General features: G+C 47.4%; 6 protein-coding genes across 6 annotated transcripts; 4 read left to right on the top strand and 2 right to left on the bottom strand.

Annotated features, from left to right (window-relative positions):
- Positions 1 to 5,496: 5,496 nt before the first annotated feature.
- Positions 5,497 to 6,684, top strand: EI90DRAFT_3019257 (uncharacterized protein; the record flags this gene model as incomplete). The annotated part of the gene is made up of 4 exons (XM_039057329.1): positions 5,497 to 5,700; positions 6,004 to 6,114; positions 6,140 to 6,208; positions 6,436 to 6,684. The coding sequence occupies 4 exons, from the start codon at positions 5,497 to 5,499 to the stop codon at positions 6,682 to 6,684; spliced, it is 633 nt and encodes a 210-aa protein (XP_038912013.1).
- Positions 6,685 to 9,926: 3,242 nt separating this feature from the next.
- EI90DRAFT_3129171 (uncharacterized protein) lies at positions 9,927 to 10,825 on the top strand (the record flags this gene model as incomplete). Its single annotated transcript, XM_039064166.1, has 2 exons — positions 9,927 to 10,261; positions 10,540 to 10,825. 2 exons carry the CDS (start codon positions 9,927 to 9,929, stop codon positions 10,823 to 10,825), a joined length of 621 nt encoding a protein of 206 aa, XP_038912012.1.
- A 2,372-nt stretch (positions 10,826 to 13,197) lies between these two features.
- EI90DRAFT_3129170 (uncharacterized protein) lies at positions 13,198 to 13,759 on the bottom strand (the record flags this gene model as incomplete). Its single annotated transcript, XM_039064165.1, has 3 exons — positions 13,198 to 13,307; positions 13,466 to 13,543; positions 13,603 to 13,759. The coding sequence occupies 3 exons, from the start codon at positions 13,757 to 13,759 to the stop codon at positions 13,198 to 13,200; spliced, it is 345 nt and encodes a 114-aa protein (XP_038912011.1).
- A 1,509-nt stretch (positions 13,760 to 15,268) lies between these two features.
- EI90DRAFT_3073803 (uncharacterized protein) lies at positions 15,269 to 15,964 on the top strand. The gene is made up of 3 exons (XM_039061464.1): positions 15,269 to 15,408; positions 15,509 to 15,691; positions 15,770 to 15,964. Exons 1-3 carry the CDS (start codon positions 15,273 to 15,275, stop codon positions 15,916 to 15,918), a joined length of 468 nt encoding a protein of 155 aa, XP_038912010.1. The 5' UTR covers positions 15,269 to 15,272; the 3' UTR covers positions 15,919 to 15,964.
- A 458-nt stretch (positions 15,965 to 16,422) lies between these two features.
- Positions 16,423 to 17,300, bottom strand: EI90DRAFT_3129169 (uncharacterized protein; the record flags this gene model as incomplete). The annotated part of the gene is made up of 3 exons (XM_039064164.1): positions 16,423 to 17,093; positions 17,150 to 17,225; positions 17,265 to 17,300. 3 exons carry the CDS (start codon positions 17,298 to 17,300, stop codon positions 16,423 to 16,425), a joined length of 783 nt encoding a protein of 260 aa, XP_038912009.1.
- A 3,131-nt stretch (positions 17,301 to 20,431) lies between these two features.
- Positions 20,432 to 20,815, top strand: EI90DRAFT_2891872 (uncharacterized protein; the record flags this gene model as incomplete). Its single annotated transcript, XM_039053993.1, has 2 exons — positions 20,432 to 20,630; positions 20,688 to 20,815. Coding segments are annotated over 2 exons (327 nt in total), but the record flags the coding sequence as incomplete, so codon positions are not given.
- Between the last annotated feature and the right edge of the window lie 3,232 nt (positions 20,816 to 24,047).

Raw genomic sequence — 24,047 nt, 5'->3', positions numbered from 1 at the left:
GGATTGAGCTAACCAATACAATGGGTATAAGCGGAGGTGGGGTCAAAGTCCGAGGTCGGAGCAAAGACCGGAGGTTCCGGAGATGGAGACGCAAACGGGATTCCGGAGCGGAGGTCCGGAGTTGGGAGCATAGGTTTTGCGTACTCGTCTGGAAGGTGTCGAGGTTGGGGTCGGACCCGGAATGTTCCGGAGTCGGACCGAAGGTGGTGTCCGAGCCAGAGGTGGGATAACCTCTTGGGAGTCAGCAAGGAGAAGGTGATGGAAGGGAAGTAGGACTCTGGAAGTCAGAGTTCGGAGTTCCGGGAGCCCGGAGCGGAGGTCGGGATTGTATGGATATGACAATCAGTACGTGCCCAAGAGTACTCTGTAGATCTCGACTCCCTCCACCACTTCCTTTGCAAGGAAATGCACCTCACTCAGGTCCGTTATCAGGGCCTGGCAGACTCCTGTCGGAGTCCTGCCCCAGCTTTTGAGGTAGGAACCTCAGTCTATGTAAAGGCCAAGTATTCCCACTCCACCCAACCTTCCAAAAAGCTCTCCAAGAAAAACCTCAGCCCATTCAAGATCATTGCCTGCGTTGGAACCCACTCCCTCACTCTCCGCCTGCCGGAAAACATGCAAGCCATTCACCCAGTATTCCATGTCTTGCAGATCGAACCCTCCATCCTGAACATCATTCCGAACTGCCACCAGCCACCTCCGCCTCCCATAGAAATCAAAGGCGAGATGGAGTTCGAGATCAAAGAGATACTCGACTCCAAGATCGACCAACGTAGATGCAACAAGTTGCTCTACCTGGTCAAGTGGCTAGGCTATGAAGGGACCGATGAGGAGACACAATGGCTCCTTGCTGGCGAACTCGATCATGCCTCCGACCTCATCGAGGCATTCCACTCTCGGTACCCAGACAAGCCTGGACCCGAAGCTCCTTAGGAACCCCGACTCCTCTCCCATCTCTCCCTTTCTCTCCACTCCTCACTTCCATCTACATTTTTCCTTTTCTGTAAGTACAGCTCCCCTCACCTTACTAATTCTGGGCCTTCAAGGGTTCAGGCCTAAGAAGGGGATACTGTCATATCCATCCATGGCCATCGACTTCCACTACCTCCGATCTCTCCGGACTACCTCTGCTCCTTCTTCACTAACCTCAGAGCTCCCATATTCTGCAATCACCTTGGTATCCCTCAATGGTCACCACCCCCTCTTTTCAATTTATTACCTACGCCTCCCTAAGTAAGGAGCCCTGAAGGCTTCCGGACAGCTCCGATGTCCGCTAGCACACTCCCACCTCCACTGGGCAATACACTCGCTTGCCCTGCAAGCCCACCTTCGGGCCTATCCCTCCTTTCCGTTTCTGGGTTATCGCCTACCATTCTGCTAACCCCGCAACCTGACTTGTCGGTAATATTCAATTGGCTAATGTTTAACCCCATTAGCTCCACTCTGCTCAGCCCCGCCATTTACAGGCCTGCCCTCGTTGTAACTATATATACTCAACTTGTCCATAGGTTACACCTCAGTAATAAAATCGACTAGAGTTGACCCCCTTTAGTTCTGGTTGCCAGTTAGTAAGGTAGGGAGCATACATAAGTAACGACTCTCCGGATGCAAATATTTCAAAACTTGCATCACTTCTTATTCTCAGCGCAATGCTCTGCTGCTCAAATGAGCACCAAAAACCTGTAGGATAGACCTTCCTTAACAAGTCTTTGGATTCGCTTCTTCAATAAATATCATATTGATCAAGTAACGAGTGAATTACATTCTGGTGTCAGGAGACTACTTCTATGAGCACTATTAATCCAAGGGCGCAATAATAAAAATTGAAGTTCCATCAAGTTTGCCACACTAAACACCATCGAAATGAATGGCAGTAACTGCCGAGAACGAAAAAGGAAATTCTCCCCGTACCCTTTTCCCTCCAAAACTCGGCGGAACAGAGTTCTAAGCATGCCTCTGGGGAAAAAACACAAGCGCGCAAATAATTTGGGACTGTATGCACAGAAGGTCCTTTTTTCACATTTTTAATTCAACCCGAAACTCACATACTCATGCAGAAATCATGCACACATAAACAGACTAAACCATCATCACCAACTATGGACATGACTACCAGTGATGCCGATGTTCCCTCTGATACAGAGAACTTTGATTTGGCACTGGAGAGCGAGTCTGATTCCAATTTCAGTGAAATTGATGAGCATGAACCAGACACATACCCCAATATTCCGCCAATCCCTCCCCTTTAGGAGCGGCTGTCTGAATCGCAGAAAGCCCTCTCAGCACTGATCAACCAGTGGGGCGCAATCCCCGGAAACAAAGTTCACTACCCTGGAAACACAATTAATGTGATTCAGGCAGAGCGTACACAGCGGCATCATGCAGCCAAGTGGAGAGCTACCAGGGAAAAATTGCAGGAGATGAGCAACAAGACAGCAGTTGACCAAAAGAAGCGGACAATTACTGACTTTTTCCAGAGTCGCCAATCCCACATTCCTGCTGACAACCTATCCCCCCCCTTCCAATTCCCTTAACTATCCCCTGGATCACCCAGTTGCTCTAGTAGTGGGAGAGCGGCCACTACTGCTGGAGCCTCAGACACTGAGAGTCAGACAACACCGCAAATTTCAACAACGCAAACACGCACGCTTGCACCCACACCCCTATCCACACCTGAACCTGGGCCTGTGTCCCCATCCCCTTATAATCCACCACCCACACTTCCCTCAGCTGGCATATCAAACCCGGTAACTCCTCCAACCAGTGGCCAATGCACAAGTGGGGAGGAACTATTCGCGCGGGTCCAGTTCCATTTGCATCCCCATGTTGCAGCACCAACCAAAGCTCAAGTGATCGAGGCGGCAGAGAAACTTGATGCACTCATAAGGCCACCTCGAGCAACAGGTGCTGGCCATAAGCATTCGAAATTCGACAATTTTATGCGGATGTGACTGGAGCAGTGTCAGAGTCTGCGCATCTATTCGCAGTGTAAGAGTATCCCCAGGAAACTAGTCGATATCAAAGCTGGGGGCTAGCCCAGCTGGCATAGTAGCCTTATGTACATGAGTTCTGCTAACTCACGAGAGCGCAGTTACATTGGGAAGATGGTAACCGATAGAAACACAACATCAAATAGGAAGATAGAAGATGCAGGAAATGAGGGAATATCGGGTAAGGGGTGATGTGATAGCAAATATAGCACAATGAGTTATATCTGTGTTCTAACTACGTAATTATCTCACACAATCTCGGCTAACAATTACCTCATTGATATCGCTTAGAGTAAAGGGGGGCCGGATAACTGGGCATCCCCTGACAAGCAGATGCTCCAAGTATACCGGACATTCAGCTCAGCACACTTGGATCCGAGTGGGGAAATGGGATGGATCACAGCATCATTGTGGGTTGCAAGATCATGGGATCGTGGCTCATCATATGCTTCATGGCTGCGAAGGTGGTGTCAAGTATTTATGTGGGATTATGAAACGATTCCAGTCAATCCATATGGATGGTGGAAGGAGTCAGTTCTGACAACGGATGAGGACCTTAGGAGTGAAATCGAGGCTCACCTGCGCAGTATTGGCCCATACATCTCAGCTATGGACATAGTCCATTTCTTGAGCACTCCAGAAATGCGTGTCCGGCTCAATTGCGATAAGCCAATTTCAGTTCACATGGCACGGCGTTGGCTTCAAACAATGGGTTACCGGTGGCAACAGGAGAAGAAGGGTCAATATTCAGATGGGCATGAGCAGGAAGATGTTGTCCAGTACCGCCAGAGAGTCTTCCTCCCTGCCATGGCAGAGTATGACAATTCTATGAGGAAGTGGAATAGTCAAGGTGAACAAGAAATATCTGACAACTCACCGGAACACCACACTGTTGTCTGGTACCATGACAAGTCAATATTCTATGCTCATGATCGCCGGAAACTGTGCTGGGTTCACAGTTCTGAGTCAGCAAAGCCGCATCCAAAGGGTGAAGGTGTTTCACTTATGGTTGCTGACTTCATCTCTGCGGATTATGGTTGGCTGAGAGGTGATGGGTGTGATGTGCGTGTTACTCTGAAGCCGGGAAAGAACAAAGATGGATATTTCACTAATGATGATGTGATTCAGCAAGCATCACAGGCCATGGAGATATTACAGGCATGCTACCCGAACGACAAACATGTTTTTGTCTTTGACAATGCTTGGACTCATTCTAAGCATGCTGACGATGCATTATCAGCTGTCAAAATCCCAAGAAATCCCAAGCCATGGGGAGTTCCTGTTGCCTTGCACAATGATAGTGGCTCAATCATTTATGGTCCAGATGGAAAGCCCCGCATGACTACCAAGCACATGGCTGATACGATGTTCAATGGGCAATCACAGCAACTTTATTACCCTGATGACCACCCACAGTATCCTGGGTATTTCAAAGGCATGGCCAGATTCTTACTGAGCAGGGCTATGACACAACTCACTTGCGTGCCCAATGCAAGAAATTCAAGTGCCGAGCCAGTGCAAGCCAATGCTGCTGCTGCAATATTCTTTTTCACTCCAATGATTTCATCAACATCAAAACCCTTCTTGAAACCCATTGCGAAGCAGCTGGTTTTGATGTGCTTTTTCTCCCTAAGTTCCACTGTGAACTGAATTTTATTGAACAAGTCTGGGGATATGCAAAGCGGGTTTATCATGAATCTTCCCCATCATCAAAGATCGGAGATGTGGAGATTAATGCCAAAAATGCATTGGACTCGGTGTCTTTACTCTCAATCTGGAGGTATGTACTCAGTGGAATTTCAGGATTAAAATTGCTGATTATTCTCAGGTTTGCAAACCGCTCACTCCACTATATGGACACATATCGAAAGGGTCTTGATGGGCAAGAAGCAGCATGGGCAGTGAAAAAATATTGGGGACATCGCCAAATCCCAGCCAAGGCAATGCAGGAAATGATACAGGAACTCATGATAGTAAGAAAGCAGGTTGTATATACTTCACATTAATCAGTCGAGCCACAAATGTTTGCCACGTACAGCCACACCAGACCTTGCCAGGATAGTGATCACTTATGTATGCTCCCTACCTTAAGTTAGGGCACAGATGTGTTACTTGGCACAGCGCTCCTAGCATAAGTCGCTAAGGCCGAAGCCCTCTGCAATGGAGACATTCCTTCATCTTGATCTGGTCTCTGACAACCTCCGTCTTGTACCGTCTGGGGCACCACAGTGTTGCGCTATTCAATTACGAGGGTCGAAAAGCACCCATCAACATCATTGCCTCAAAAAAAATCGAAGGCCAGGAAGGATGGCCACAGTTGAGATTAGAACTCCTAGACGCATTCTTGAAAATCCCTCAGTCCATTAGTGCACCTGTGGTTCAGATGACCATATCCCGCTCCGAAACTGGTCAAGACAGTTCCACTTCTGCAGAACAAACGAGTATGACACAGGCAGCAGCAAACACAGTCTCTACACCAACCCATTCCAAAGTAGCCTGTTCCACAATGACCAATTCCATTGTCAGCAAGGGCAAGGACAGTTCTGAACGCCCATTTACACCATCACTTGCCTTCAAACTACCTGATCCAAACACCATTATGCCCACGCCACCCATGCCCCTAACTCCCAAGAAACAGAAGCAAAGTTCAGCTACTGTTTTGTCCAGCTATTGGGAGAAGGTCGAGCATGGATCCATTGACACTCACACGGTCAGTGATAGCCTCTTTAGACTTTTGCTTGCATCCAAGGCCAATATGCCACACAGCAGTGAATCTTCTGTGGCCACAAATTACTCAGGCATTGAGCTGTCCTTCTTCACTGTAGCCAACCGTTGGGTCAATTTCCCAGTCCCTGTCACCCCTACATGATCACCGTTAACTCGCCAAAACCTGGAAGCCCTGCAGCAGAGAGGAATGAATTTGGACTCACCTATTCCAAGCATAACACCATCTTCAAACCGCTTGACAGCCCAATCAGTTAGCATGCCTAGTTCATTGTGCCATGCTGTCAAGCCTTATGAACTTCCTGATAACAATCGAGAGCTTAGTGAAACAGACATAAGCCTCATCATTCTTTTGGCTCAAGCCAAAGAGTTCAATGAAGCCGGCTTCTACAACACATTGGTCAGACACTTTTATCGTACACCAGGTGAGGCATACCTACTCACATGGATGGCAGCAGCGAGCTGAGGAGCATCAACAGGTTGATTGCATAAATGTAAATTAACCATAAATTTGCCAAAAAAAAAAAAGGCTCCATTCAGATTTATTATTAAATTCAACAGGCACATACCCAACCATCAAACTGAATGGCCCTTGATTTGTTGTTGTTTGTTCAGTTGTTCAGTTCTGTTTGCGTTTGGCAGGTCACTCAAAGATGTCAATGCCACTAACAGCACGAGGTAAGCTCACTTCAAGGGCAACTAATAGGACTTACCAATGTAGCAAATGGTCCCAGCGGATAAGCAGAGGGAGAGGGATCTAGTGAAGCAGGCATTTAATGCCCAAGTCATTCAGCTGAAGGCAGATTTTGAAAGCCGCATCTCTGCTATTGCGCTAGAGTTCTCAGGCCGTGGACGCCACTATTCCAAGCATCAAATTCGCAGCCAGATAATCTATAACCTATTGAAACCAAAGAAGACTCGTAAGCCAATGCTTCGCAATGCATGGGCCCATGCTGAGGCTGAGGCCTGACATTTGAAAGGTAAAGTTTGACTTACGTGAACTCAAACTACATGCTTACAAACGCTCTATCTAGAGGGCACATTGCCAGCCTTGCCCTACAAGGAGGAGTACCTTGAGCTCCTTGGGGAAATCAACAAAAAAAATATCACATATGAGGACATAGGAAATCCTAGGACCCCAACAGAAGAGTACCATGCACAAGTCATCCTAGATGGAGTTATGACTAAAAGGACAAACCGTGCACTAAAAGAAACGATAATCTCACCTGAATTATCTATGAATTCCATTGCAACACATGCACAGGACTGTCATATCCATACAATCCCGACCTCCGCTCCAGGCTCCTGGAACTCTGGACTCCGACTTCCGGAGCCCTACTTCCCTTCCATCACTTTCTCCTTGCCGACTCCCAAGAGGTTATCCCACCTCCGGCTTGGACACCACCTTCGGTCTGACTCCGGAACATTCCGGGTCCGACCCCAACCTCGACACCTTCCAGACGAGTACGCAAAACCTATGCTCCCAACTCCGGACCTCCGCTCCGGAATCCCGTTCACGTCTCGTCTCCGGAACCTCCGGTCTTAGTTCCGACCTCGGACTTTGACCCCACCTCCACTTATACCCATTGTATTGGTTAGCTCATTCCATTTAATTACCTTTGCCAATATTCCGGAGTTTAACCTCCGAGTTCGGACTTTCCGGACTTACTCCGGACCTTGCAACTATTGCATTGTCCATTTCAATTCCGCTATTCTCCCTCATTCCTATTTGGGCTGCTGCTTCCTTTCTATTCAGTCAGCTAGCCATTCCCGACTCCCATCCTCCTTCCTTCCTTCTTGGGCCTTGGCCCTTCATTCCTCCTTTGGGAAACACCATTGAGTCAAACACTTGACCCTCGGTGTTGTTCCTCTTTCCATCTCCCTTTGTCTCCTTTTGTCCTACCCTTGTTCCTTTTGATTCCGGACCCCTCCTTATATACAATGTACCTAGTAACTTGTAACCTCAGTCCGAAATCGACATGAATTCCCCCAAGAGACTTTCCCTCTGCTAGACCCGAAATTAGGGACCCCTAGGACAACCAGCAATGGCACAGCGCTCCGCCTGAGTCACTGAGGCCAAGGTCCTTCCATGCTAAGTCTCCGATTCCATTCCGGAGTCGTCCGAATCCCCGCATTCTAACAAGGACCAACTGATAAACATAGTATGTGTTCAATGCCTACATCAGGAAACCCCTGAGGCTGATTGAGGTGATTGAGATCATTTCAATGTCACACAATTTACAATCACCACAACCAGGTCCCCTGATTACAATTACACCAATCACACGGGTGATTGAGCTGATTGTACTCATTGTACTCATTGTCACATTTCTCTTCTGCATGTTGAAGTTCATCGATAAAATTATTATATTTGAAAATTATGTTATGTACATACAGGCATGCAAGTAACTAATACCAAAACACAATGGTGCAAAACAATAGGAGGAAAGCGAAATGGGTGAAAATACAATGTAATTAAACAAAGCAAACGCACGCCTCAACCGCTGGACCGTTTGGCACCAAACTCAATGGGAAGATGGGGCTGGATCTCCTCTATCAAACAAGCCTAGGTTCATCGGAAACAGACATGTGGTTGTTGAGTATGCACAGTAAGAAGTTGGGGTTAGTGAAATACAATATAATTAAAGAAAGCAGATGCCCACCTCAACCACTGGATCATTTGGCACCAAACTCGGTGGGAGGATGGAGCCAAACCTCTATATCAAACGAGCGTAAGTTCATCCGAAACGGAGGTGTGGTTGTTGAGTACGAGCTGTAAGAAATTGAGGTTAGTGAAATACAATATATTTAAAGGAAGCAGACGCGCACCTCAATCGCTGGACCGTTTGGTACCAATCTCTGTAGAAAGATAGAGCTGGATCTCATCTATCGGATGAGCTTAGAATCGTCGGAAATGGATGCGTGGTTGTTGAATACATGCAGTAAGAAGTTGGGGATAGTGTCGTGTGTGAGAAGTTAAGTTGGGGTTGAATGGAATGACTTGAAAAAAAAAGAATATGGGAAGGGAGCATGTTAGGGAAGGGTTGGGTGACTGTGGAAGGGTGTTGGCCCATGAGCACAAGTAAGGAACATCGGAGTGGAGTAAAAAATATTGTGTTGCATAGTAAAGAGACATGGGTGTAGATAGCGTGAGGTGGAGTGAAAAAAAAAGTTACAAGTTGCAAACCAATTCATTTGAAAACTGTACAGCACCTGGAGCAAACAAATGGACTCGCGAGTGTGATGATTGAGACGATTGAGAGTAGTCGATTGGGCAGATTGGGCAGATTGAGCACTTGAATTGCTCTCAATCACCTCAATCGGCCTCGGGGGTTTCCTGATGTAAAACAAGCACAAGGTTCTAGTACTAAAAAGTGACAGGCGAAATCAGTTCATGAATCATGCGATGTCGAAGTGGTTGTTATGATGACTCAAGGACACTTGAAAGACTTATTCTCACCAGTTTTCTGGGCAACAGATAAGGTGAAGTACTACTGGGGAGTTGTGGCAAAAATGGACATGGCAGTGCAAGTTCACCTTATGGAGGTACATGCAATCAGCACGTTAGACAGTATGTAGCTGAACTGTCTCTTGACTACTCACCAACATGGGGTGTAGGGTGTGGCGAAAGCCTACACAGTGAAAGCCAGGAACATGCATTCCAAAATGGCCGAGATAACCAGAGAGAGTCTCTGTCATATCCATCCCCGGCCATCGACTTCCGGTCCCTCCGTTCCCTCCGGTCTAACTCCACTCCTCCCTCACTAACCTCGGAGCCCCTGTATTCCGCAACCCTCTCGGCACCCCTCGATGGTCACCACCCCCTCATTTCAACTTATTACCTATGCCTCCCTAAGTACGGAGCCCTGAAGACTTCCGGACAGCTCCGATGTCCGCTAGCGCACCCCCGCCTCCACTGGGCAATACAATCGCCTGCCCTGCAGAGCCCACCTTCGGGCTTATCCCTCCTTTCCGTTTCTAGGTTATCGCCTGCCTTTCCGCTAACCCCGCGACCCGACTCGTCGGTAATATTCAGTCGGCTAATGTTTAACCCCGTTAGCTCCGCTCCGTTCGGCTCCACCAATTGCGGACCCATCTTCGCTGTAACCATATATATATCCCGCTTGTACATAGGTTACACTCCAGTAATAAAATCAACTAGAGTTACCCCCCCTAGGTTCTAATTGCCAGTCAGTAAGTTAGGGCATGGACATGTCACTAGGCACAGTGCTCTTGGCAGAAGTCGCTGAGGCCGAAGCCCTCCACTACAGAGACATTCCTTCGTCTCGAATCTGGTCTCTGACAGTCTCTGTGAGTGACATTGTCCCAGTATTCCAACATGCACTGACCAAATATGAAGACAAATTGACTGGGAAGCCAAGATTATTGATGGAACGGGTGCCAGCAAACTATTTGAAACTCACTATCAAACATTGTGTCGTGATTGACATGACCAATTACCCAGATGGCAAACTGATCGAACCAAAGCTTGCTAACGTCGATCACCTGCGCCAGGTACTCGATGGATGGAAGAATAACAAGATCAAGTGGGTCAAATTAACCGATGAACAGGTGGAAGAGAGGCATGAGGAGCTCACTGCACTGGCGCCAAAATAGCATCCATGTGAGAATCCCAAAGTGCAGGACCCACACTAATAAACTAAATTTCCATACATAGGCCGAGTTCCGGGGTCACAGATGGCAGGGTTGGAGAGGAAGGCCTAAGGTCATCTGTGAATGTCAGTTCCGGGTTGGTATATTCATTTTTTCCCCAGAGATGCCATCAAGGATAGGCTGGCACTGACTGTTACTCACCATACTCTAGATCGACGGCTCCAGCTACCTCCCTATTGCCTTCCCAGTGTGATGCCACCCAGATTCCAACCCAACCGCCAGCAGAGGAAAGCGGACAAGCTGTCATATCCATACAATCCCGACCTCCGCTCCGGGCTCCCGGAACTCCGAACCTGACTTCCGGAGTCCTACTTCCCTTCCATCACCTCCTCCTTGCCGACTCCCAAGAGGTTATCCCACCTCCGGCTCTGACACCACCTTCAGTCCAACTCTGGAACATTCCGGGTCCGACCCCAACCTCGACACCTTCCAGATGAATACGCAACACCTATGCTCCCAACTCTGGGCCTCTGCTCCGGAATCCTGTTCGCATCTCCGTCTCCAGAACCTCCGGTCTTAGCTCCGACCTCGGACTTTGACCCCACCTCCGCTTATACCCATTGTATTGGTTAGCTCATTCCATTTAATTATGTTCGCCAATATTCCGGAGTTTAACTTCCGAATTCGGACTTTCCGGACTTATGTCGGACCTTGCAACTATTGCATTGCTCCATTCAATCCCACTATACTCCCTCATTCCTATTTGGGCTGCTGCTTCCTTTCTATTCAGTCAGCTGGCCATTCCCCACTCCCAACCTCCTTCCTTCCTCCTTGGGCCTTGGCCCTTCATTCCTCCTTTGAGAAACACCATTGAGTCAAACCCTTGACCCTCGGTGTTGTTCCTCTTTCCATCTCCCTTTGTCTCCTTTCATCCTACCCTCGCTCCTTTTGATTCCGGACCCCTCCTTATATACAATGTACATAGTAACTTGTAACCTCAGTCCAAAATCAACCTGAATTCCCCCCAAGAGACTTTCCCTCTGCTAGATCCGAAATTAGGGACCCCCAGGACAACCAGCAATGGCACAGCGCTCCGCCTGAGTCGCTGAGGCTGAGGTCCTTCCACGCTAAGTCTCCGATTCCACTCCGGAGTCATCCGAATCCGCCCGGTTCTAACACAAGCGGTGACCGCCATGTAAGCTCTTATTCACTACACAAAGCTACTGACTGATTGAGTGATATCAGTCAAGGTCGCAAACGTAAAGCCATGCAAAGTTCTGAACCGTGAAAGAAGAAACAACCCACATCTGCTGGCATGGTGGGCTCACAGCTTGGAAGAGAGTCAGGATAAAGTTTTTCCCCCACCACATGTCCCCAACCAAGTAACCCAGCACCATTACATTCATTCCATATTGCAGAGTTGTTCGAAGCAAGTTCAGTCTGCACAAAAAAGGCAACTCGCCTCTGTAAACAACCCACTCAGTAATCCAAAGTTGTGTTGTCATTGTATTGCTTGGTGGTGGCAAGTTTGAGAATAAGATTACAAAAGAAGAACGACATCTAAGCTTGAACCGTGAAGGAGATGACAACAACACATGATACCACAGTTTTTCAGCAGTGAAGAGGCGAGAAAAAAACACGCTAGTACAAGAAAGAACGAAAAAAAAGTGAGCAAAAATGGGAGAGAACGACTTTGGCAGCGATGACGAAGCATCAGAAGTCGATGCCGACAATTCATTCGATGTAGCAATGCTGATGAAGTGTTGCGTAAAACATTGTAATTGAAAAAACTGGTCATGGGCACCCCAGAGCTTCTGGGGCCCTTCGGGCCCCTCCATAAAAACTTATTAGTGCACCAGTGCAGTTACTCAGACGCTTATCTACTATCTAAGACGGTAGGATGGCTGGTACACCCCAGACACCTCTTTATATTGACTGAGTCACGAGTACTAGGTGGCGCCGATTTAATCTGACCGGATCCAAACGGATGCAAACTGCTTAGTGACATCATCCAGAGTCTTGCCCTCACGAAACTTCATCACCATGCGTCGAAACCTAGTGCACTGAACGGTTTGACACTAGCAAGTTCACCTTGGGCAATGCGGCTTGATGGATCAAGGAAAGGTGGTGGGGAGAATTGGTCAGATTTTCCTGTTGTGGATAAGAAGAGGGTCCAGATAGGGAACGACCGTAAACCCCGCAAAGCGCGTCTCATCGATGAGAATGCGGACCACCTTCTACCAGTATTTGAAGGCGCCAAGGTGTGGGCTTCATCAAATGCCAAAGTCAATATGGGAGTATGCTGCATTTTGAGCTCGAAACGAGGGTTTATTTTTATACTTGTTGGACGACAGTATCAAGTGTTACCACACCTTGTGTATAAAAAAGACATTGTATTAGTCAAGACCATGTTTAGGGAAGTAATGGGGAATACCATTTATGTTTGTCGCGAACTTCCTTTCTGTTTTGAAGGAGTCATCGGCTATTATTTGAATATAGCTGCCTCGACTGTAAGTGACCCAGCAGCGACACAAAACAGGGACTTGCCTCCTCCGCTCTGGTCAATACCTCCGCGTAAAACTGCACACATAGAGGAGCTCGCTGTCCAAACCGCTGTCCAACTGTCATAAAAAGTCGAAACTGCCCGGCAAGGGATTTAGGATAGTCCATTAATGCCGCTGACTTCTCGGCCGGTAAGAGCACAGAAGGAGGGGCGATGATACTTTTTGTCCAATGACATTGGATACCCTCTCGAACAATGCAATGAGAAATGCGCTGAAACGAGTATCACTTTCATGCTCTTTAAGGCCAATCCTTGTGAACCAATTCAAGACGTCAGGAGCCGGAATCCTAAATTGAAACATTGGAATCACACAGAAGAATGCAGGAAGAGAATATCACCTTCAGCTCCCTGACGGAGATTGAAGGGGACTTCTTGGAGAACTCGTCGACCATTCGCGATTTCCCCATGCCAGAGGACTGTACGATTGGGAAGAGGCGAGCATATGTATCAGCAATATCTTGTCTCATCATGTAGAATGTTGGCAGCGTCTCTTCTGTATTTGGAAGACCACAACTTGACTGCCGCTGGAAGGAGGTCGGAAAGGAATGACACAAACAGGGGATGCTCTGCCCACCATCTTCAGATGATTGAGAACCAAGTATCGCTTCAGGGTCGGGAGGATCCGCAGGCTGGGCGGTTGGAAAAAGAATTTCTGTAACGATCACAGTTCATCAGAGCCATCCAATGACGTCCAAAGCCTACGGTGCATACCCAAGCATCGTATCTCCTTGAACGATTGAGCCTCCCATGCTTCATCTGACCTATCCCCCAACTCCGGATGTTGTGCGATTAAATCATCCAGTGGCGGTAACCTTTTCGAGTCGAGTAGTCCGTCTGATTTGGTTGAGAAGAAGAAAACGAAATTCATTTCTGGGGACAAGTTTGGCAAACTTGCGCATGGTCTCCACGACAAGTGCGTCAAGTGTTATGTGGGTGGCTTCGTCCAGGACACTGGGATGAACCGCGAGAGTTGTGGGCGCACGTTTAGTGGAGGGCTCACTCACTGACGGCCCAATCTCCAAATTGGATCTCTTTGGAGCTGACTGATTTGGGAGCAGGAGTTGAATTTCGCGACTCACGTGCGGATGTTGCTGGGGAGCCATTGAGAATTCCCGAAGGCAGGCTCGGTGACTTCCACTGACAAACCTCCGATGTGCACAGGTTCTTCTTCCATTTGTGTTTCTGGGGCCAAGGCATCTAATGGAACGGCTCGAGCATGCCTACCGCTTCGCGAATTCGGCGTGTTTAGTAGAGTAGAGGATGTGAGATGCACAGTCCCAAGCCGATCAAGGAATGTGAACTGTAAATGTAACAACAACTGGCTGTGTTGGAAACACTTCGGAAACCCCAGCATACTCCGAGCCCCTGAAGGGCGAAAGTCGGCACACAGTGCCCGAGGTCTGAGTCAGGGAAGGGCCGAAACTGACTTTTTGGCGCGAAATGATGTATCCCGTGAGGGCCTTTTACAGCCGTTTGCTGCCATCTTGAATTTATCGTGTTGGGAATGCGAAACACCGGAGACACCCGGGACATATGTATGTGGAGGATGTAACTAAGCATAGAGGGCTCCGGATTGCCGTCACATAGCATGAATATGGGTGCTTTAGCACGTGTTGGGGAGCCAGTGCATTATTGTGCCGCAAGGCACTAGGTGCGACCCTTTTCGGAAATAATTGGTGGACGCCGTCTGAAAACTGGCGCTTAATTAACCTATCGATGCTGGCCTGCGGATGAGCGCTGCCTGAAGCGGCAGTACCCGCTACTCATCCCGGTTCCGTCTTACGGGCCCTTCATTTCGCTCCCAAACAATGTTGTTACATACTTATCACAAGGCTCACCAGTTGGTAATACATAGTTGTAATTCAGGGGATTCTGTATAAGGCAATCCGCTACAAGCTCGCGATCAACCAGAGGTAAGCTTAGCAATTTACTTACATGTCGAGGCGTCATAGCCCTTTATCTTTAAAACAGTGTGCGGCTATCTGTCGATCCTTCCAGAGCACCATGGCCGTTACATGGTTCATTTAGACACCGAGTTCTGTACGAAAATCTTGGTGGAAACATACCTATCACCATCATTCATGTATTTCCGATGAGTTAAACCTGAAAGAACATTATGCACATGAGTTCAGTGTAGCTTCATGTGCGAAGCCCGGAGTGTCAGCTTCATGCCACCACCTGGATGATCAATGCACCCTGAGGGCTAATCATGGATCTGGGGCGTTCCCGAATATTAGGGGGCACGTTTTTCTGTACTCTAACCACACGCAGACTCTTTGGCACCTCAGTCTAATACTGTAAACCCCATGCATGCATCGAAGTCATCTAAGTGCGAATGCCCCTACTTTGTGAGGTCGACATGGCGAACACCGAGTGCCGGCATGGCAGGCCCATTATGTCATCATTGCTGCGGGTGTCCTGTTGAACCGACTCCATGTAATGATCCTAAAGGAGTGTGCTTTCGAGGAGCATCAAGAGGAAGTCACCGGGGGAAGCAAGCGAGTTGGAACGGTTCCGGTCAGTTTGATGATTCTGTCCTGAAACACTTGGAGTTCACATCTATGCTGGCTCATGTGGTGGGAAGGCTTCTTGACTGATGTCCTCTTACATCTGCTAGGGGCAACCCAGGTACCAAGTATCCAATCATGGGCCCCTGTTGACATGAGCAGGTTTCAGGGAACGCAACCAGGACATGGCCATCCGAGGCTATCTCAACGGGCGGGTCAAACATCGGCTAATGGATACTGTGGGCCAGCGAGTTCTGAAATAAAAGATAGCCTTGATGAGGGTGGAGGGAGTGGTGAGTTTCACAGGCTACTCTATTGGTGCTAATGATGGATGGACATTATGGATATCTTTCGGACGGGTGTGTGAACAGGGGATTGGCTGTTTGACACCTCCAAAATTCCCGATCACCCCAGGTTCTATTTCAGTCCCAAGCAGGAAAGGATCCCACGCGACATACAAGGAATTACGAGGGCGAAAACCCAGGAGGAGAAAGCAGGGTCCTGGCAAGAAGTGGAATAAGCAACGAGTTATCAATTTGCCTTTCGTGCGTTGTTGAATTCTTCAGTTACATATGTAATCTACATATTCTCGTAGGTTAGTGGTAAAGTAGAACAAAAAAGGAAAGAAAAAGAAATTCCAAACACACGAGTATATTGCAACTTGATTTTGAAAAGAATGCGCCGTCTACGTTTCAAATCACTTTCAACTCATGCGAGGATTCGGGAATGACATGAACGCAGAGCTGCATCGTAGGAAAAGTGTTCTGGGGAAATGAAGTGGTGTGTTGACTGCCTTAGGAGCAAGCAATGAGTCGGATATATATATTAGCAAACATGGAGGCACAGGGGTTGAAAACAAGTACATTCATCACGAAAGATTCAAGGTAGCGCAGAATTTACAAATTTCCAAACCATTGATGATGTTTCAAGAAAGGGTACAGAGAATTGCTACCCACATGAATAATTCATGTCATCATTGAGTCGTGCAGGGAAACACAAGGCACTTAGCCTCAAACGAATTCCCCTATACAAGAGCACCAGCACCAGGAATGGCCGCTCCGCGAGGGATAAGGCAGTATCCCATACTCCAAGCTAGACTTCTAAGGCAACTCACAGCATCCTCGTTCCAACTCGCAGCATTTCCCAGAGTCTCACCACGAGTTTCGTGAGGGGAGGCATCTGATTGTGAACGGAGCGCAGTAGATGGCCCCGCAAGCTCATAGTTAACAGTAATGTCTAGCATCAGAAAATCCCAATTTTCGCCGCAGGATACCCTCTCTTGCACGGGAATCACTTGCTGGAGGAGGGAAGCGGAGCTATGGGGAATAAACTCACTAGCGGAAGAGCTAGCTGCAGGATAGGGGAGTGAACCAAAATCCAAGACGGATGATTGGTCGATGTTCCCGATGTATTCGTATAACCCCAAGGTAGAAGGTGGGTAGAAGGCTGCAGGAGCATTAGTAAGTGGCACATTTCCGAGTTCGTTTGCCAGTGGAACTATGATGGAGGATCCCTCGATGGCTGAAATAGTCCCCACTTGGTTTACCCATCCATGAATTGTGGATGGCAATACCGCCATCGGAGAAACGATAGCAGATGGTGGGGGAATTCTCGCGTCAGCCACAGGCTCACCCGTTGTATCTCCAAGGCTCGATTGTAGATATGAAAGGAACTCTCGCGTTCTGGGGAGCAGCGCTATTGAACAGAGAGAAATAGAGAAGGGATGATAACATTCAGAAAGAGGGACGTACCTATCTCAACACATGTGGGGTCGCCTGAAGTCAAGGCCCTGACCTCCTCCAGACACTCCCGAGCTCTGGTCGATTTCTACAAAGTTATTCTCAGTGCTTCGCCTATCATACAGACCTTCACTACAATGACGAACGCGTACTTTGACCACATTTGAAATCTTTATCAGGCAGGGGATGCATTCAACATGCATGCGGTGGCATGCGTCACAAGGCTGGCAATCTAAAGGCTGGACACATCCCTACAAAGTTGTGAAAATGATGTTGAGTAAGAAACTCGTTTGCACTATTGGATATGATGGAGGCTATAGGGCGTGTGTCGTATATATATATAACAAGACCGAGGCACGATGCATCCTGACTTGGTCTTATGACACACGGAGTTGGTGTTCCCCATGCCGTGACAGCAAGAACATTAGCCACGCAAGAATGCGCCTTTAGCGCCTTTGATGCCAAACGTTCTCAATCGAGTAATGCCATGGCTACAGAGCGAGCAAACACTGAAGCAGAATAAGGAAGGATCCTTGTCCGGGTAAAGATGAAATAGTATGTACTGATAAACATACTTTTTAGAAGCAAAGCAAAGCAGGCATGCGATTCAAAAGTTTCGGCTTCTGGGCGAAGTGTTGAGAATACAATGTTTGCTCGGAGTTGGACGACAATATTGAGATGTGTACAATTGGATTCGACTCGAGGCAGTCTCATGCAACATTGAGGCCAGAAAAAATTACCAATGACCCGGTTTGTTTCTCTTAGCCCTTTCATTGAAAATACGAATCAGTGAAACGTTAAGGATATACATGGGTGAATATGCAAACAAACATTTAACAAGAAACTCGCTTCAGGAGCGAAGTGGGGGATGCTTGAAGCTTCCACGCGAAAAAGCAATTTAATAGTAAATAAAATACGCACTTAGGGGTTTTTTTTTTCGGTGAGGTCCTAGGGGAGGCAGCCAACAGTTGCCAAACAATCTTGTACGACAACCACACAACTCAGTACTCGAGGAAAGGGCATGGCCCCACACATTCAACATTTCGCCCGAGCGAGCGATTGGTTATTAAGTAGCGCAACTAGAGATGGGCATGAACATGCCGGTTCATGAACGTTCATAAACTTCGGGTCATGAACTTTCCCACGACCGGCCGTTCACGTGAACCAGTTCGTAAACTTTCAATACACCACCGCAGACTGCCATTTAGCCACAACTTCAATATTATAATTCTTTCTGCTTCGTCTCTTCAGAGTTCAGACACATGTTAGACACCCCTCCGATAATAGACTGGTCAACAGATGCGGATGTGACACAAACAGGGAAGATTATGGATGTCCAGGCTATGCAGTTGGGCTGGAGCGATGCGAAAGTTGCAGGGGTGTCAACATCGTCCTTTCCTCATCGCATTCACATTTGCAGCTAAACTATTTTCAAAGCATATGACAGACACCGGCGCTGGAGTGAATACTACACTCACTTCAATCAAACACTCTCGCGGGTTCCAGCCAAAGGCACGGAACCAGCTCATTTTTCGTATTCTCATGTTTGCAAGTCACGTCATCCTGGTTGCCGCCATGTGCAGAAACATGCAAACATGTCCACAGATAAGCTCAAACAGAAGGCTATGAAATGCAATGTGGCTCATCTTGGTGCCATCTCGCCCCTGAAAACCCCACGCAAAACTACTGCGGCAAAATTTGATCAACACTACCACTGCATGCTTATTGCCCTGAAATGTGCGGTTTCGAATAGACCATTCGCTTCATCAGAAGATGAGTTCTATAGGATGGAGGTTGAGCATTTACGTCCGGGTATGTGCAGCTGTCTTCTACATGAAAGTTTGAAGCTGACATGGGACCTCATGGAGGCACTACTCCTCCATCTCAGAAGACTGTCAGTGAGGATATTAAAACTATCCATACTTACGCACGGTACAAGCTAAGCTCCAAGATTGTATAACAATGGTTTGTGTAGCCATTCGGAAACTGACAAGAGCTTGATTTAGAATTGCTCATTCAGCAAAATTCATTGCACAACTGACGAATGGTCCGGGAAACTTGGATCAGCATGGAAGGCTGTTACAGCGGTCATGCTGGAGGAAGCCAAAGATCTGCCTACATCATTTGTACTGGATTATGTCCGGTAACTTCATTTCCCTAACTTCCTCACTTGCAGGCCAACTAACTGATCAAGGCTTTGCGGAAAACACTCCGGAAAGAACCTTGCAGTTGCCCTGGCTGAATGTTTGGAGTCCTGGAGCTTAAAAGAGCGTGTAAGTGAATCAATGAAATGGAGTGTGGTGTGAATGGCTAATGTGTCATGCAGCTTGGGGCGGTGACAGCAGACAATGCAACAGTGAATGATGTCATGATAGTGGAGCTCTCTAAAATTATTCACGGATTTTTAGGCAGGGCTATGCACGTTCGCTGCTTCGATCACAGCCTTAATCTCATGGCAAAGGTGTTGTTCCGCAGTATAATTATTTGGATCCCATCTAAAGCTTTGCTTTCATAGGCAATGCTATCCACGTTCTATCCCGAAAAGGTCAGAAAACCAAAGGCTACCAAGAAGACAACAAAGGTAAAGTCCGCAGTGGCCAAGGACTCCGCTAGTGAAACTGAAGATATCGAAGATACTCCCCATGAGGATTGTCCATTTGAGGCTGCAGCTAGCCTTGATGACATTGATGTCGGCTTGGCAGCCAATACTGAATTTCCCATGGAACTTGATGGCGAGCCACTGACTGCTGCTGAGCTTGTGGCTGTTGATCTAGCAGTCAACGAGTTCTCAAGGAAGGTGTGGACTCTCACAGCTGAAGCGGATACCACATTTGTGGAGGAGTTTGGGATCAAATGCACCGATGCCGAGCACAAGAGTGCATCACGAATTATGGACATTGTGAGCAGTTCTTTTATTTACTCTTGAACCCCTACTCATGCCACCACAGCCCTCCAAGCTCGCTTCAAAAGTGAATCATTCGACTCAGCTACTTGAGGGGCTTGAGCATATTATCCTGGGTTTAAAGGGACAAATTGAATCCTCAGCATGATGTCTCATCACTAAAGTCCCAACACGGTGGGGGTCGGAATACAACTGTCTTGCCCAGCACCAAATGCTCAAGGATGCAATTGATGATTTTACGTCTGTGCCATGGCATGGTTGTGAAGCTTATCATCTCTCACCGATGGACTGGGATCAGCTTAACGGGTTAAAGAATATACTTAATGTGAGTGCGTCATTAATCCTTTGCACCTGATACTTATGGAAGCCTCAAGTTGTTTGATGCCCTCATCAAAAAATTCTCCGCATCTACTACATTTGAGGTAGCAGAAATTTATGAAGCTTTTGAAGAACTTGAAGTGTCACTTGACAAAGCTCGCAATGATGCCAACTTGGATAAGGTTGTGCAAATTGGCGCAAATCGTGCCCTATTCATACTTGGAAAGTATTACAACAAGCTTGATGAATGTGAAGTATATCCAATTGCAACAAGTGTGTACTCTTTGGCTGTAAATGGTTGTATTATTTATCCCCTCCCATCCCATACAGTACTCACACCGACAAAAACATACCGCTGGTTTAAGAAGAATGTTGGCTGGGCTGAAGAATGGAAGCAGATGCCTCTTAATAAACTCCGTCACCGGTGGGTTATAACCTACAAGCCAAAGCCAGAGCCAAAGGCCTCCCTGATGCCTGGTCTGGAGGATTCACATGAAACTGAACCACCTCTGAATGTACGTCCAGTTTATCTTTCGAGCTATGTGCTGATTTGGTCTACTTGTATCAGTCCTATAAATCTACAACTGTTATTGTCAACCTCGACAGTGAAGATGACGATGATATGGATGATGAGCTAGACTGGTACCTCAGACTGAAACCAGTCCCACGTGTCCAATGTCCCAACCCTATTCGCTGGTGGCTAGATCGGAAAGCCGACTATCCTAACCTGTCCCACATGGTGATTGACTATCTGATTGTCCCTGGTATGTGCTGAGATTGAAGGTTCAACCTCACTTACTTGGCATCATTAGCAACATCTGTTGATTCGGAGAGGGCATTCTCAGCATGCACGCTTATGCTGGGTAAGCTTCGCACTCGCCTTTCAGATGAATCTTTCCACGCTGGTCTCCTCCTACGTTCATGGCATAAAGCCGGCTTACTGCCCGAGCTGGGAGAAATGGCCCAGTGTCTCCGGGATGCCGATGCAGCAGCTGCAGCCCAGAGGAAGGAGTTGAGAAAGCGCCCTGCTGGTGAGGATAGTATTCATGTCTCACCAGGGAAGAGGGCACGGTACATAACCCATTAGATTTTTTTGAATTCTGACTACATCAATAGTGCCATGGATTGCACCAATAACTCTTGTTTTCCATGACAGATGAGAGCAATGCCTACCGTCACCGAGAGCATGTTGAACTCACCGGAAGTGTAATACCTCATCGACGTGAATTAAGCCTAACAGATAAAGATCACCGGGATGGCCTGTGTCGCACCTTCCAGCGGGCTATAACATCGCCTCACAGCAAACTTATTATTATATACTTGGACTGGTAACCTAATGTTCATGAACGGTTTGTGAATGGTTCACAAACGATTCGTGTGACCCTCCTTGGACCCTGAAAGTTCATGAACTTTGGTTCATGCAGTTCACGTGAAGTTCATGCCCAACTCTAAGCGCAACGGGCAACTCGGAGCGATAGAGTAGTGTGGCTGGCAACGACCCCGACAAATGTTGAAGCCTCTGGAATATTGAGCGACCCGGTTTAAGTACAAGATTGAGTGATCGCTGGTGGAGAAGGCGCAAGGAACTGAGGTGAAAGCACATCGGTAGGTGTGAAGATGGCACAGAGGCCGAACGCACATGGCACAACAAACAGGACGCGAACAAAAGAAAAGAACACAATGTACCAAATCAGCATTTGAAAGGCAATAAGTAGGTATGCCACAAGCAAGGTTAAAGAGAGTTTGCGGTGTGTGGCAGACACGATGGAAACCAGAATGCACCTCCATTTAATCCCAAGTCCTCGCAAAAAACGAAAAAAAAACCCAAATTCCGAATGAGGCACGTGTAGCATGGGGCAAGGTGCGGACGCCCGGCATGGCTGCAACATTATTTAATAACTGGTGGGTGCCGCCTGACATGGCAGAACCTGCTACTCAACCACGTCGGTAATTCATTCGGTTCAGTATGGAGTTTACATTGAAGACAGAGTCCCACAATAAATCAATCACTCCCCCCTACCTCATACGCACAACCAGACATCAGATGCACATTTTAAAGGATCAAGGACAGCGAAATCCTCACCAAAGAACCACCATCATCCCCATCTCCCCTCCCCCATCCTGTTCGGGTTGGAGGTGTATGGAAGTCGCAATCTGTCATGCCATTCCCTTCAGTCAAATCTGTTTCGTTGTATTGAATATGCACCAGCATAATGTGGCAATAAGAGAGCCCACGATTTTGAGTCTCAATCATGTTGCAGAGAGTGCACGCGATGTGAGAGGTGCAGAATGTGGAATGGTACTCAGGTTCGAGATATATAAAGGCCCCATTACTTTGGAAACCCAGGTGCAAGATATATTAAGTGCCCAATCAATTAAAAACCCAGGTTCGCGATATATCAATCCTCCCTTACTTTGAAATCGTAGTGGTCATCAGTAGAGAGCATATCAGAGAGATTGAATTTTTCCATTACGGGTTAATATGCAAGACAAACAATCCAGTAACTTTTTTGGGGCAACCCAAATGCCTCATTCAAAAAAGGAAACAAAAGTTGAGAACACTGGCGAAAAGCCACATTGCCACAGTATACAATGGCTCAGTCAAAATGCAAACCCAAACACCGTTCCGTAGATCTGAGATGAGATCCTTTTGATATGGGGCTTTTGGTAACTTCACCAAACCTAAACTGCCATCCCAACTTCAGCCATAGTGAAAAAGAGAGTCTGAAGAACAGTACTGACACCTAAGCCCAATCGTTCACCATCTTCCCTTTCCTTTCTCCTCCCCCATGTCCATTCCCTCCATACCGGACTCTTTCTGTGAGAAGAAAGGACCCTTCTTGACGTTCGGACTTTGGAGAAAATCCTCAGCAACGTGTTTGGCCCCAGCTTTAACAGGTGAGTTGTCCACAGAGCGAAGCAGGTTGGTTTGACCGACAATCTGAATGGCCGTCCAGTGGCACTGGAAAGAGCGGATCTCCCCTCGACCGGTATTACGAGCGCATGAGCTAAATCAACAACAATGAGTACTGGGCTAAGCCAACAGACACTCCAACGCGTTCCACTGGGCTCACAAATGCAATGTAGCAGTGCCAATGACCACCAATCCTTCTTGAAAAGTGAGTTCCAGCATATTGCGAGGAATCTCAACTCCATCCTGATTGAATGCCCCCACCTCAATGAGAAATTCCACCTCTGGACCTCCATATTGGGTGGCAGTGCAATCAGACCTGGTCAAGAAAGTGCTGACAGTGTCAGCACTTTGCCCAGAGGACTTCCATATTGGGTGGCAGTGCAGTCAGTGGGGGTCGGCAATTCAGGTTGACGACTGTTCACCCACCCGTGGCTGTGCTGTCTATTGCGAATAAAGCTGGGAATGGCGGGACATTTGACTCTCTACACAACAAATATAGAACTCAAGTGATTGCAAAATAGTGTTCTTGGTGACCCATACCAGTGCACCTTAGGTTTTTTTCGTTTTGAATATGCTTCTTTGTTGAGATATTGCGAGAAATCACAGTGAAAAACATGAAAGATGCCATTAATTTTGAAAACGAAACCTATGGATACCTAGATACATCCAATACAATATATATTCAATTCATCTGTAAAGTCAAGACACTATGAGATGAAGGAGAAATTTGGGCAGTGGGATTTGTGGTTATCGAGTGCATGCGGCAGTTGCCGAAG

This window comes from Cantharellus anzutake (genome assembly GCF_015039405.1).
Source record: "Cantharellus anzutake strain C23 chromosome Unknown EI90scaffold_55, whole genome shotgun sequence".
In the NCBI taxonomy this organism is placed as follows: domain Eukaryota; kingdom Fungi; phylum Basidiomycota; class Agaricomycetes; order Cantharellales; family Hydnaceae; genus Cantharellus; species Cantharellus anzutake.
Note: the sequence above shows the minus strand (reverse complement) of the source record. Positions and strands in the feature narration are given on the sequence as shown.